This window comes from Ammospiza caudacuta, chromosome 5 (genome assembly GCF_027887145.1).
Source record: "Ammospiza caudacuta isolate bAmmCau1 chromosome 5, bAmmCau1.pri, whole genome shotgun sequence".
In the NCBI taxonomy this organism is placed as follows: Eukaryota; Metazoa; Chordata; class Aves; order Passeriformes; family Passerellidae; genus Ammospiza; species Ammospiza caudacuta.
The window spans coordinates 49,618,151-49,634,041 of NC_080597.1; the positions used below are offsets into that span (position 1 = coordinate 49,618,151).

The following is a 15,891-nucleotide window of genomic DNA, read 5'->3' on the forward strand; positions in this document are numbered from 1 at the left end:
GCAATGATTTTTTGAGGAGTTCAAATAAAAGTTTGCTTGTTCTGATGAGATCCACTGAGTAGACGTTATTTGATTTTCCAGATTCCCCTGTCTGTTAGAAGAGCAATGGGGCTGAACGTGCAGTTGAGCGTCTTAGATGCTAAAGACACAATAAAAGTGAACTCACTGAGTATTTGCCAAGGCTTTTGCCTTTCATTTAATTTCCAAATGCCATCCAGTTATATGAAACCTTTAAAAGGGTTTCTTAAAGTAGAGCAAACAGGAGGGTGGGAAGTTTTTAATCTTGTATTAAAGATTTTAAATTATTTATAATCATTCTTTTTTAAAACAGAGTAACTTGAACTTATGAAAAGACTCAGCACTTTAATAATAAAAAGAACCATCTGCTTCTTGTGCCTGTTCCTATAAATATTTTGTTACTAGATGACAGTGGAAAACATGAAAAGCTAATGACTGACTGACAAGTAGATTATTTAGATATTGAAATGAAAAGCTAATGAAGAGCAACATCACTAATCATATGTTATCATTTTGGGAAGCTTCACATAATGATTTTCCAGTGACTCAGAAAAACATCCACCCTTGTCACCAGACAGTGCAATACATTAGCAGCAAAGGGAGATTTGTGGTACAGAGCACAATCTCTTATAATTGCAATACTTACAATGTCAAATATCAAAGAGCAAGTAATAAAAACTATATTCATTGTCCAATTTGAAGCATGGTCTTAAAAACACTCAAGCACACACCCAAATGTCTAGAAGGCTGATTTCTAACGCATGAAATACAAGGACAATTGATTCTTAAAATTAGGGACAGGAAGAGGAAAGCAATTAAGCTTCCAGTAACCATTTGTGGAAAGGCCTGCTTTAAAGTGTTAAATCTACTAAAGAGAAGCACTTGAGTTACAGTCTCCATTGCAGAAAGACAGAACATGTTAAACAAGCCTCCTAGACTTGTATGTAGTCACCCACTGCAGAATTCTGCTTTCAAATTTCACATCTTTAGCCTAACCCTAGCCTATCTCCAGTAAATCCTGTGACATCACACAGGTATAACACAAAACTGCCTTTTGTGATGATTTTTAAGAAGTATTCCCACTCTTCTTTTTCTCAGAGGAGCCTGCTATCAGCTGTGTAAATGTCATATCTGTAATAACAGAAAGAGAAGGTGAAGTGTGCCCATGATCTTACCTCATACTCAAAGTCCTCTGCTCTATCTGCATCAGCAGGCAGGCTGGAAAGATACTCATTGCCTTCATAAAATTCATGCTCCACTGGGTGAAGAGAATGGCAGCTATGTGGAACAAAGCAGTACAATAACAATAGATGAGAAAATATGGGTTTTTTTAAATTAAAAGGTCCCACCTCACCCCCTTCCACTGTCACCTCCTCCCCCTGCTGCCAACCCAGTCTCACTTCATAGTTTTCTCAACTCAGAAATGCTTGTCTGAATGGCTGGGCAACCTGAAAGAACCAAGTACCTGAAAGAGGCAGTACCAAGAAGCAGCACAGGCTGTTTTCCCTGAAAAGCTCATGCTCTGGTTGAGTTCATTTTGCTGGATTCATCTTTAGGCATATTTACACAGGGTGGTTTCTTATAAGGATCTGGTTTGAACCAAACTGCTTCACTGTGACATTTTGGATTTCTTACACCCATAAAGGTACATAACTCCAGATTCAGGTGCTGTGTCATGGCTGGGGGCAACTCACTAATTATCTGGTCATAGTCTTAATCTACAGGCCATATCTGGCTCACAAACTGCTCAAGAATTTATGTAAAATAACTTGCATTATCCTCTTGTGTTAAAGTGGTAACAACATGGTGAAGTGCACTTGAGCAACTGCACAATTACAAATGTCAGTAAACTGTACTGTTAAATGGGTTTGGAACACAAAGAATGAGGTCTTTACAACATCCTTAGACACAAGGCTGGATCCCAACCATGTAGTATCCATGGTGGACCTATTTCAGCAGAGGCTGAAAACTCTTCCCCATTCTGAGGGCACAGGAACTTCAATCACAGTAGCCCAGAGTTTAGAAATACCCAGTAAAAACTCAGAAATACATGTATCCTGTTCCTTGCTGTGCAGCAGTCAGCAGTAAGTCAAATCCATCTAGCCCAGAATTTCTAAAAATGGACCTACATCAAAGTTAAAAGTGTCATGTTCTGCATTAGCATCAATTCTGAAACTCCACACAACATGCCAGCAAATCAGTGAAAAGGCTCTAGGGCTATAATATTTTTTGGCAGGCTACAGAGGGTCTGTAGGGTCATCTGAGGTCACCCACGACATGATGTTATTTATGAGGTGGGGTTAAAAGAGGAAGAACCCTACACCCTATTTATGTATAAGCACCACCTGCTGGAGTTTGCATCCAATTCAGTTTCAAAGAGAGATAATTTAATTAATATATTTTGCCATATGACAGATGAAATGGTACTTTTTCATATCTATATTTTTGGAATTGTTTTGCTTTTGATAAGGGGAACTTTATATTAAATCACTTGTTTCCTTGATTTGTTTTTGTAAAAGAAATTGGAAGAAAAGAAAACAAGACAAGCTCTTTCTAGGTCTGAAGAAGCCTTTTTGGTACTTTGGAACACAGAAGTGTTTTTCTTCTTGACTAGGGCTTAGCTTTGGATGAACAGATACATAAATGCAAAGTAAACATGTCTAAGATTCCTCCCTGTAGCCCTAATCTACAAGCAGAGTTTAGGAAAGCTGTCACTGAAGTCTGAATGGGATAGTGGTTATCAACAACATTTATTATTTATTTAAAGTGTTCCTGAGATTTTTCAGGAGAAGGCTAAAAGATCATCCCAGCAATGCCTCAATCCCACAGGTAAACAGCAGAAAAAGATAAACCATACCTATCTGAAAGTAGGAAAGGGCAGATATCTGGAACTGGTGGTGTGGAAGGCCTTAGCTTGGCCAGAGCCATGATGTGCTCAAAAGTGATGTCAGTCTGAGTGCTGGCATCCATGAGCCGAACATCCTGAGAGCCGCTGTGAGCCTTGGCAGCTGGGGCTCGTCGTAACACCTGAACTACGATGGGCTCCTTGGCATTGCGGAAAGCTTCCACGGCCTCCTCGTGAGTGGCCTTGGACAGGTCCTTCCCATTTACCTAGGGAAAACAGGGAACACAGCCAGGGTGAGAGAAAAGGCAGCATAAAAACATGGGTGTAAAACATAGGGGGATGAATTATTTGTGCGGCACATCAAGCCCCTGATGACATCGATGAGCATGTTTTGGTATCCATGCAAGAAGGAATATACAGCTGGAAGGAGAAATAAGTTCTTTAATCTTTCCCAGAAATTAGAAATGGTTTGAACTCTTCTATAACTGTCCCACCCAATGGAATCCAAACACAGCAAAACACCCCCAACATTTAGAAAGTAATTTAAATTATTTCCTCTTATCCTATTTTATTAACTTTGTAAAATACAGCTAAAATAGAAAGGGTGCCTTTAATTTTGAATTTCAGCATTTTCTGTGGTATGCAATTGTTTTAAAGGATTTCTGGCATAGCACTGTTATTAATGCAGATGTCAATAAACATGTCTCTGATGTCTAAAAAGAAACAAGGCCAATTTTCAATGTTTTGTCACTTACCTGCTATGGCCATTTTACAACCATTAAGACCACAGATAGGAAGATTGAACTAGCACAGTCAGCTGCTGGTCTTTCAAGGAAGGAGAACTAACTCAATAAATAATTTGCTATGAACAGACAAATAATCAACCAGAGAAAATTACATTGCAAATGTAGCATAGCTTGGCAAAACTAAAAGACTGTACCAAGGTTTCTCTCTGCTGCAGGCAAAGCAGCAAATTCCTCCTGGTCTAGACGAGGCCTAAAATAATGTTACTGCAAGGTTTGATTATGCTAAATTTATACAAATTCAGGAGCTTGGGGCAAGATTTGAAAGCATCAGCCCACTACAAAATGCGAAGGGTAATTGCTCAATGGCAGTCAGTAGCTAAGCCCTTCAACACAGGGCTGTGCAACATCCTTACAGAGAAAATACTATTCCACTGGTTCCAGAGCAGTGGGACCCCTGTTGACTGCTACACAGCACCTAACTGTTGTGAGATATTGTGGAAATGAGATGATCCTGTGCTGGGGTAGAAAGGTAGGGTTTTCTAGTAAGAAATGTGACTACCTGAAGGCACCAAAACCTGTTTAAAATTTATATTCCCAGGAAAACTTCTACACTGCCAGCAAATCAGAAATAGGAGTCTGCCCCAAGGTCATGCTCAAATTATCTTCTTTGTATGGACAATGTGTCATAAAACTTCATAAAACTTAATGAACCCTCCCCAGAAATGGGACAGACCCATAAATTACTTTTCCACAATGTTTGCAAATAGCGGTGGAAATGAAAATTTCTTTGCCACATCACTCCTCCATTCAAGAAATTCTTGGAAATTTCTTGTCAAAAAGGACAAAGGCAAACAGGAACAATGTCAGCAAACTCAAAAGAGCCTCAGTAACTCAGCAGCCTTCAACAACATTTTGAAGAAACTTGTGCAACCATAGTCCTACCACATTTATGTGCATGGCTAGGACACTGCTTACCATTAATTTCAAGTACATATCAAGTCAGTACATTTCCAGAGTATGTGCCCAAGTACAAGGTAGCATCGTCTTTCCTCTGGCTTAGTTTCTGAAGAATCAGCACTTTCACGCCCATGTCACTCACAAGGACGTGCCAAATAAATGTAATGTGATGTAACCACCAATGTAAATGTCAGCTGATCTTTCTAGCTGGACCTGATGCAGTGATGAGAAGCCTACAAATTTTGAACACGTTTCTGTACATATAAAAGCTCAAAACTCTTTATGCTGAGTGCCCGGGGCACCCAAAAGTACCACACCACTGCAGCCTAGACTGTGACCAGGTAAATTCAAGAGGCAGCTAGGCTGGTCACCTAAGCTCAATGCATATCTCTGGTCTGTCTGATAACTGAAGCAAAAAAAGTAAGATTTAATGTTATAGTTTTATCATTTAGACTATCATCCATAAAATCATAACTAATTATAATATAATTTACGTCGGAAAATATCAGTTGTATCTAAGAGGAAAAGCCAGAGCTGTCAAATAAAAAAATAAGTTATAAGAAAACCAAAGAAATTTCCCCCAGCAGAGAACTTCTGCAAACCCTCCCTGCACAAGTGACACTGCCAGGGTGTTCAGACTCAGCGCCATCTAATGGAGGCAATTCGAGACAAAGCTTCAAGCCTGGGTCCTCCTGACACTCTTCAGTCTCTGCTTCATTCTTGTTTCTAACTCAGATCCTATCAAGGTCACAGTTTTCCAGTGTCTGTGATTTTTGTAAAAAGAGTGGCCTATAGGCTGTCTGACGGACGCTCATACCTAAGGCCCTACTAATAGAAAAATTACTTTCCTGGTTCCCTAGTCCCTTTCAATACTTTTTCAGCTTCAGACAACTATATGGTGTTTCTCCTAAAAGTACATGTTTGGGAATAAATACCACATAGCAATGTATCAATTCTTTTCCTCTATTCAAGTATAAAACACACAATCCTTCTGTATCCCAGCTGAACCATGTGGATATTGGCACAAGATAACCATTTGATCACAGATCCACATCAACAATCTAAAAGACATTTGGATAGCGTACAAAACACTTTTTTTTTTGAAAACCAGAAGCTCTGTCTATTCACATCAGTCTACACTTATCACTTATTCTGAGGAAATAGACATAAATTCACAAAATTGCCATTTACATGCAAATTTTATTTCTAAATAATCATAATATTTTAAAATCACATGAAGGTGAAAAAATCACAAAAGATACACATTTTCATTTATTCTGGGAACCTATGTCTGACCTCTATTTTCATTTAAATGCCTATTTAATTTGATGACTTTAAACATATTCTCTCCTTTATTTGGTTTCTTATGAAAAACAAGCACAGTGGACCCAATACTTGTTTAAATTGTCACTTGAAGTTCATCAACACACTCTGTCGATCTGCACAGAGGTCACATAATTTACAAATGCCTCCTTTTTCAGAAGAAAATCTATAGCTGAATTACTCTATGCTGGCAGCTGTCCTGCCCACTTGGGGCAGAGAGAATTTTTTAAAACCCTGAAGCCAGTACTACATATGGGGCTGGAAGCACTTTCCCTGCATGTTCTTTAAGGATCTTCTTCCTGCATTATCCCCCAACTTAACTCTCACATACAGTTACCCTGGGAGTTAAAGACAGCTGAGCACTTATTTACAACAAGCCATTTACAGGTTCTTAGTGGACGATTAAATAAATTCCTCGCCTCTGAAAGGTTACTTTCAGTGGAATCCAGGGTACTATTTTAAGTGGATAGAGAAATCAGTCACTTTTAACAGTCAACACAAAGACAAGGGAATACATTTGTTGTAGCAGATGGGCTAATTAATCCACAAGCTAGTTGTGAATGTTAAGTAAAGAATATATCTTTTCTCATGTAAACCATCCTCCTGCCCTCTTTGATTAAGCTTTTGTTTAATGAAAGCTCTCTCCCCCATCCCCGGCTATTGGACACACTGCAAAGTCTGGGCCACTTGTCAACATCTCCCCCAGAGTGACTAGTGGCCACTGCCTGGATCCTTGCCATCCCCTTTGGATTCTTGCTCTAAACCCAGACACATGCAAAACTTCATCAGCATCAGAAAATAAACACGGAAATGGTTTTGTCTTCCATGCAAACATCAACTGACATTGGCCAACTGCCACTTCTAATGCCAGCACCAGTGCATACAGGCTGTTCCCACACAGGGAGGTGGGCAGCAGAGAAGGACAGGACTAAACAACAAAACAGTGACTATGAGATATGTAGAAAAATGGTTGTTAGAGTATCTTAATGTTATGAGTGCTAAAGAAAAGGCGAAGAAAAATCAGTGCTTCAATGAAGACTGCTTCCAGGACTTAAGTGCCTGTGACTGAAAATTTAAACTGCCTTGTCTGTCTTCTAACACTTTTCTGCTCTTGATCTTGATTTAATGCTGGGCAGAATTTTTGAAAGAAAAGAGCCAGAAACGTAAATGTTTTCAGTAGTCTTTACTTTTTCCATATTAAGAGAAAAAGGAAAATAGCAGAAAAAAGGGAAAAAAAGGAAAAAGTATGTATAGTCATGTGAATACAATCATCACAAAATCATAAGCAGCTCATGAGATAACCTCCTACCCTCAGCAAATATCTGGCATATGCAAGTTTAAATTTAAGATCACCTCTGCTGAAGTAAAATCCTTTGAGACACTACATTTATTCAGTAGAGGCAATGGGAAGAATAACTGAAGTGTTCTGCAAGAGCAGAGATGTCTAGACACACAGCTTTCCTAGCTAAATGACAGAGATGCTGTCTGACATGATGATGGAGTTCACACAAGGCTCACTGTCCTAGGAGATTTCAACACCCATGCAGAAGATGCCCCTGACCTGACAGGTGCTAAATCTGCTCTCATCACAGCAGTCTCCTCACCTTCAGTCGCTCACCCAAAATACACCCAGGCTACCATTCCCTGGGTGAATCCTTGGACAGCAGACTGGCACAAAGATCAAACACCGTCCTTAAGTTTGACCAGTCCTTCTTTAGGACAGGAATTTGAGCCCTTCCTAACTGCAGGCAACAGAGAAAAAAGAACAAAACCATCTCAGCTTCCTTCCTTATTTACAGCTTTTGGCATACAGAAACTCTAGAAAACTTCTGCTGCTGAGGGCCAACAGCTGCGAGGCTCCCTGGGCAGGACAGGTTGGCACTGCACATGTCACAGTGTCAGCTGCTCCCAGTGACACCCGTGCTGCTGAGGACACTGAGTCTTCTGCTAACACTCGTGTGATAGCTCATCTACAGGAAGGGCATTTGACACACTGACATTTTAGGTTACAGTTTAGTACTAAGCCGCATTTCTTCAGCAAGTTAATCTGAAAGACAGCAAATTCAGCCATTATCCAATACCACTATCTCAGTCAGAGTTCATGCAAGCTCAGTAAAGGCACAACTTCTATTATGCTGGTTAATGACATTTTCTCTTTCTTGGCCAGGTGAGTTAAGCGACTCTTGTTCCAATTTGATCCTTTGCTGCCCTGACTGTGAAATCTTGTCATCTTTCCTAAAAGCTACACAAGCTGCTGAACATGCAGGTTCTGGCTGCTTCCCTCAAGCTGAACCACAGGCTTATAACAAGAATTACATCTCTATTACCTGTAGAGCTGAGGTTTGTGCTGTTTGATAGCTGGTTTGTATAGGTGGTTCAACAATACTGGATAGGCTCAGGCAACAGCCAGTACTGCAGCCTTCCGTGCATCTCTGTGTGTAACCAGCACACCGCCTCTATTTCCCAGTAATTAGCAGAAATCTACTATGGCTGAAAAGCCAGTGGGTAAGTCTTTATCTGAGCAAGACAAAATAAAGGTTACAAAAACTGGGAAAGCATAAAAATGTACTTATTTCCACTCTGTAAAATTTCCTCTCAGAGCGAGACAACCCAGTGACTTCTAGGCAATTTTGATAATTTTAAACAGCAATTGCCAGAAGAAAAGCACCCTCCTTTCAACTGACCTCAAGATGATGCTTCATTTTGTCAGAGTTGTTCACTGAGATCGGTGCATCTGAGGGCAGGTCTGACAGCTAGAATTTCTCTCTATGATGGACAGACATTACATATTTTGGAAAGACTCCAGCAAAAAGCTGGACACTGCCTAGAAGTATTGCCCAACAAGATGTCCTAGGGAATTCAGAAGATTTTCAAACTGGAATGGAAAAAATTGTCCCAGGCAGATGTACAGAGAATGGACAAATAGTCCTCATCACATCTGCAGTTAATACAGCAAACTAGTGAGCAAGGTAACTAATACCTTGTGCTTGTGAAACTTTGGTTCTCCAACAAATAGAAACTCAGTATCTTTTTTCTTTGCGATTTTGCCTTCTCTACTCAGTCACCTCTAAATAAAACAAAAGCACTGCTAGAAGCATCTCCCAAAATTGTGTGCAGAATTATGCTCCATGTTTTGAAAAAACATTCAAGTCTGTTGTAAGCAAAGCAATCATTGAAGATCCCCCCAACTTTGGGAGGAGGTTTTGGGGTTTTAAATCCCAAACATATCGACTGCCTAAAAGCATTTATGGTATTGAGTACAAGAAATTGATTGTGTTTTAGGTGCGTGCCTGCAGCCTGCTTCTAGCTGGCTGGGTGAGGTACAGTGATCATTCAGTACAAATGCCTTTGAGCATTTCTATCTCCCTAACACTGCAAGGGACATTTCCATTCCTAAAGACTGTTTGTGGTTCTGGGCCCTCACCTTGGGACATCTCTTAAAAACTACTTGGATGCTACAATTCTCATCTCTAGGATAACTATCACTGCTCCAACAAGTTTTAAATCATTACTCAGCAGCTTTAATTTGTAGCCAAAATGCAAACTTAATTTCTGCACTTCATAACATGAGGCTTGGCAGTCGGTGCAACTGGAGAATATTTCCTCCAAATCATCACTGTTTTTTAGAACAATGCACATCTCACAAAGATCCTTTCAAGTCCTTTAATGCTGATGTCCAACAACATCAGAACAGCTCAGAAAGTTCAGCTCAAAAAGTACAAGAGCTCAGAAAAATTCATTTAAGTTTTGAAAGAGTGAACATAACAATTATCTGCAATTCTCTTGGTTTGTGTTATCTGCATTTACCGTGTGAGTGAAATGAAATCACCAAATTAAATTCAAGAATTACTGCATTAGTTTCAGAGTGAGCTGCCTGGAGACAACTGCTGGTAGACAAGTATTTGTGATCAACTGCTGTTGTCTTTTTCCAAATCCCTTAATCTACCCAGCAGACCTGTGATTAGCTGCAATCACCATCTTTCTTGCATGCTCTTCCAGTTTGTATTCCCAGCCTCATTCCTCCTTCCCTTTGCTGCCTCTGTTCTCTCTCTTAGTCGGTTGGCTCTTCTCACTCTGCCTTTTAATTTCAGTGCAGGCCCTTCTTTACTCCCTAGGACTCTCACGCCTGCTGATTCCCAAACCTGCCATCTTTCCTTTCCTGAACTCTTCTCTACAAAGACCTCCCACTGCCCTCTCACTGAACCTGTCCCCTCCCCACAGGCTGGGAACTTGTCATCCTCCCAGGGTGACAGCTGGAAAGCTGAGCACTCATGAGGTCTGCTGTCACCAGCACCTCCTGGTACCAACACGAATGCTCAGCTAACCCAGATGGTAGTGTTGCAAGGCTGGGGTATATTTACTATGCAAATTGCTTTTAATATTGACAAACAGTTTTTTTGATGACATTAAGATTCTGCCTGAGGGCAATAAAGACTAAACTAGCTGTGGCATGCATAAAATACGTGTGTTACTTCTTGATATAATTAGGACATCATTCATTACATTAATCATTGCAAACTTTTTCTGTTTGGGGATAGGGCATTTGAATAAATCTCTCAAGAGATCTACCACATGCAGTAATCCTTTGATGATGGGAAAAATACAATCAAAGGCCAGCCTGTGTGCTCAGAACGAACATTTTTTATCTCTAAGCCTTTGCACTGAATGCTATAGTCTTCTGTGAACTTCATGGTGTCTCTGCTCCACCACAAGCTCACTCTCCAATTTCACTTACAAGATATGTACTTTTCTCAGAGAAGAGGCTCTTCAAAAGGTAACTGCCATTAAAGTTTTAGGAGACCAAATTAATGACATTCTTTAATCATCTGCAGTTCCCAAAGAATAATGGAAGAGGCTGAACGGCAGATTTTAGGACTCTAAATAACATGTAGTCACTTTTTTCCTTTTAGGGAGTCATACTCCACATTTCACTAACAGAAAAAAACCCCAGTCACGGCTGGCATCGCCACATGAATGTTACACTTATCACTGTCATAACAATTCATCCACACACAGACGACTGAAACTCCTGGTCTCCTCTGAACCGAGTAGTTTAAAAAGATAGATGGCTGCCTTCTGGCTAATTGTGGGAGTTCTTTCATTACTATAAAAAGACTTATTATATCTCAAGTGACTTTATAAGCAGTGAATAATGAGTCTTAAAGTCTTTGGAAAAGACTCCGCTGATCAAATGCTGGGATAACTTATGGGCACAGTGACCTTTTCCTCAGTAAGATACTTCAAACTGCTGCTGTTGGCCCATTATTAAAACTTCCCATTTAAGGCATGCAGTTAAGCCCAAGGCAGACTTTATTTTTTTTATTTTTAAATTCAATTTAAGGTAGCACAGCAAGACCTGTATCTCTCCCAGCGTGGAGGACTAACTCCTGGCCACTCCAGCTGTGCAGGAGCAGGACAGATGGCTGTGGAAGTGCAGGCAGCTGGCTGGGTCTCACCACCCTGCTTCTGACAGCACTGCTGGCACCAGGAGCCTGCATCCCATGTGCCACAGCGCTCCTCACCCCTGCCAGGGAGCTCCTTCCAGCCAGCACGTTCACCAGCAAGCACCAGAACACGGGGCCAGCTCCTGTGTCCCTGCAGGGGGGAGCAGCCCATCACCTCCAGCTGACCTGGACAGCTGAGCTTGGCCCGGCCAGGAGGGTGCTCCGAGGGCCAGCACTGCACACTGCAAAACTGCAGAGACATTAAACCCAACATCACAGCCCTGAGCCTGGTCTCCACGCTGGCTGATACCCTGGTCAGTTCCTGGGCTCTGCCACACATCTAGCACAACACAATGCCCCACTGGGGCGCCACACACACGAGGTGCTAAGGTTAGAGTGACCCCTAAATGCACCTGCACTCGCTTTTTAAATTAAGGTACAACAGACTATCTCTGTTTTAATATTAATTTCTTACTGAGCATTTGTTTTAATTTTATCTTGAAGAAACAGAAAAGGTTCCTCCTCTTTGGAAGCAAAACTTGCAGAGTCTCTTTCATTATTTTCTCATTCTTCTCTTGTGCCGTCTTGAAACTAATCTGACACTGTTGTTCTCCATTGATTTTCATGGCTTTACTCCAGAACAAGCATATTGGTAAATTTTTTTTGGCATAATAGTACTTTCAAAAATTCATTCCAACGTTTTACAGGACTAAATATTTAAAAAATAATTTTGACAAGCTCACATGTATTTAGATTTTCTCAGTCATATGGGCTGACAAAACAACAGATACATTAACTTCATCCTGCCTCTGGAACATGGCAACTTCCTAGACCTCTTTTTCAAAGATGAAAATGAATTCAGAGGAACAACTCACTTGATAAAACAATGCAAGTAATGAGGCCTTACCTGCTATTCAAAAGTTCGTCAGATGTTTTTGTACCAGAAAGTTCCCCATAGCTTTTAGGAAGGCTTAGCAATAATTTTTATTGAACATCGAGAAAGCAGCTGTAAACTTGTAGCTACACACAATAAAAACAAAAGAAAGTACGTGCAGAGGCATAGAAAAGAAATCTGATGAAACATAATTGTGACTGTTTCTTCCCTTTTGTTTCTCTCTCTCCTACTTTGATCCTCTTTTAAAGACTATTTATTAATGTAGGATTACTTCAGTTTTCTACTGAGTGATGAGGGCTTGCTGTGCTGACACAGAAATATTTTAAATTGCTTCTTCCTAAAGTTTATTTGTTGCATTCCTTCTTAGCAGAAAAAAATTGTAAAGGATGTGAATATTAGTACCAGCTTAATTCTATCTTATTTAGACAGCACCATGACTGTGTACACATTTTCTGTACTAAGAGCTGCAGCTCCTTTCCTGCTAAAAATCAATTACAGCTGCTATTTCCGTCCCTGTGTTTCCAACTCTATTCCTCCTTCTGAAGCCTTGTTCCTTCCTCTCTCCCTATCTCTGCCTTCCTTCACCACTTCCTTCCTGTGTTTTATTCCAGTTGCCTCTTTGGCTTCCCTCCCATATTTTTCACTCACTCCTTTGACTCCCTTTATTTTCTGGGATTTGGTCTCTGCAGTGGTAGAAGCAGCAGCAACTGCTCCTGTATGGCTTTACTATTTAACACCTGCAAAGGGAATCTCTCCCTGAATGAAGTCTACAGGATGTCCCTTCCTACAGGCTTTAGGAGAGAATGAAGTAGCTGACTCATTCCTCCAATGGACTCTCAAAAATCAGCAAGGGCATTTTTTGAGGAACTTTATGTAATGCTCATCAATTTTCTTTTCCCAGGCAATTCCAGGTGTATTGCAAGGATATCAGAGCTGCAGTTCCAGCTCTCCAAGGCACATCAAGACTGTTAAGGCTCAAATGGCTGAAAAATACATCACTGAGCTTATGCACTGCTGGTAGCCAAGGCTGTGCTGCTGACTGGTCACTGAATATGTTGCACCATTGCCTTGCAATATCACAAATATCACTGGAATACAAACAGATTTTGAAGAATCTCTTGTGTTAACTCTTCAGGAAAAAAACAGGCCTTTGGACACATGTGGGCAGTTCTTGTTGGTTTCAATTGCCATGCGCCTACATCAGATGGGGTGAAGTTTAGCACACAGAGCAGAAAAGACCTTTAATTATCAGGAACAGACTAATTCTTTCTGCTCAGAGAAACAGAATTGTACTATAATATGAAATGAAATTATCTGACACACTTTTGATTATCTTAAAAGCAGCATGAGCAACTTAATTAAAACACCAAAAAGAATATGGCAACCTACTATACTTATGTATTTGGAAAAAAACTGCCTAGGGGAGGACTGTCTTTGGCTGTATAGTGTCAAGCACCACAGAGCTCCAGAGTAAGTAGGGCCGTCTAGATATTGCTGTAGTAAAAATAATGATTATACATCTGTGCTGAGAATTTAGACAATGAATTATAAGGGGACATGAATTAAAATAGGCATGCTTTAAAATAAAGTTTATGGCCTAGACAATGAAAATACTTTAATCATGGCACACTGGGGGATATCAAGACAAGGGCAGTGTCATCTTTGTTTTGTCTCAGGAAGAAAGTCCTTTTAAAAATGAGCATTTCTTTTTGCAGTTTATATGACATTTCATATCATAAGAGGATAGATATCACTGAAAGAAGAAATAAGACCCCTTATTTTTTACATTATATATCAGAAAAGATGTGTTAGGTGGACACAAATTCCTGATGGCGATATACAGATTGTATACAGAGGATAATTTATGAAGGGAGATATAAATTCTGTATGTGCTTGTAATAGAATTATTAAGAGTAGACTATCTAGGAATGCTTTTAGTAAGTAATAAAAGTGTTTGTAAATGCAAAATTCCTGAGCAAATGAAGACATTTCACCAAAATCAACAACATTGAAATGCTTCTCAGCTGAACTTCTTAACTAAACCTCACGGATTTTCAGATGTCATATTTGTCATCTTACCATGACTCCTGCATTGAAGTGTTTGTTTACACTAACTTTGGCAACTTTCTTCAGCACGAGGCAAGGAACTGTGGTAAAATAAGAAATATCTGTGCTGTGCACAAGCATGGACTAGGAGAGGAGTGGCTGATGAGCAGCCCAGCTGGAGGGACATGGGCATGCTGGCTGACAGCAGGCTCAGGGAGAGTCAGTATTGTGCCAAGAGGGCAAACCCCATCCCGGGGAGCCTCAAACACAGCATCACCAGCCTGTCAAGGGTCGTGATTATCCTGCTGTATTCAGAGCTGGTGCAGCCTCACCTGGGTACCTGTGTGCAGTTCTGGGACCCAGCATTTGAAAAGGATGTGAAGGTACTTGCACGTGTTGCAGGATAGCAAAAAGGTGGTGAAAGTGCTGGAAGAAATGTGCTATGAGAAGCAGTTTTGGAGAAAAGGAGGATGAGTGCCAACCTCATTGCTCTCTACAGCTCCCTGAGAAGGGGAAGTGGACAGGGCAGAGTTCATCTCCCTCACATGCAGTGGCAGGACACATGGCAACAGTGCAAAGCTGCACCATGGGAGGTTTCTTTCCTGAGATGGTGGTCAGACACAGGAACAGGCTTCCTAAAGAGGTGTGGCATGCCCCATGCCTGTCCACATTTAGGAAACACTTGAGGAATGCCCTTAACAACATGCTTAAATTTTTGGTCAGCCCTGAAGCAGTCAGGCAGTTGGGCTAGATGATCATAGTAGGTCCCTTCCAACTGTAAATATTTATTCTATTCCAGTCTATTCTCACAGAAACAAAAAATGATGTTGCAACATCACAGCTTGTAAAATTTTTGTTCTTTAAATAGGAGGCAGGCAGGGAGCAGCATAAGCTTGCAACTGGATCAATAAATTGTAGTGAAGTGCAAATTTCAACTAAGTCCTGTGTGTTCTAACAGCTCAGATGTACTTGGATTCAAAGGCTTCTTCTTGGCTTATTTGTTGAAAAGGTTATGTTTTAGAATGGCTCAGTTGACAAAAAGTGTATTTTCCCCCTTAAATTTAAAGTCAAGTGGACTCCTGTTTCAAAACCCACATCATGTAGGACTGGAGAGCAGCTTTCTTGTTACTGCTGATAGATATATTCTTTAAGAAAACCATGTTTTTTTAAACTTTCATGGTAAGCTGGCTTTACAAGATAGTAAAGCAAAATGTCACAGCATAAAGTTATTGGTGAAAAGAACCGCATCTGCAAAGCAGAGACTTCCAATAAATTGAGAAATGTCTGAAGCCAAAATGGCAGGGCAAAATTTAAACAAACCTTCCCCACCTAAGGAGAGGCAGACAGGCATAAACCATTCCCAGCAATCAATTCTGCTATTTGAATTCATCCTGACACTTGTTGGGCTCGGTTGCTGATGTGGAACCATGGCAGAAAGGCCAGGCCACCGGGGAAATTTGGCCAGCCTCCACATCTGAGAGTGAACCACCCGACTGCAGGTCTCCAACCCTTCTATTGCTTTTCTTTGTGTTCCAAGCATAAACTGCTTTGTCCACTGTGTTTCAGGTCTGCTACAATAAAGAAAATTCTTCGTTCACTGTTCATATAGGAGATAGA

The 15,891-nt window shown here is 40.6% G+C and overlaps 1 protein-coding gene across 1 annotated transcript in view; it reads right to left on the reverse strand.

The window, feature by feature from the left end:
• The window catches only part of PDZRN4 (PDZ domain containing ring finger 4), a 228,546-nt gene that overhangs the window by 36,478 nt on the left and 176,177 nt on the right, over positions 1–15,891 (reverse strand). The window contains exons 4-5 of the mRNA XM_058805361.1: positions 2,876–3,129; positions 1,194–1,296 (exon numbers count right to left, since the gene is read on the reverse strand). Coding sequence (XP_058661344.1) covers positions 1,194–1,296; positions 2,876–3,129 — 357 coding nt within the window. The remainder of the gene's footprint in view (positions 1–1,193; positions 1,297–2,875; positions 3,130–15,891) is intronic.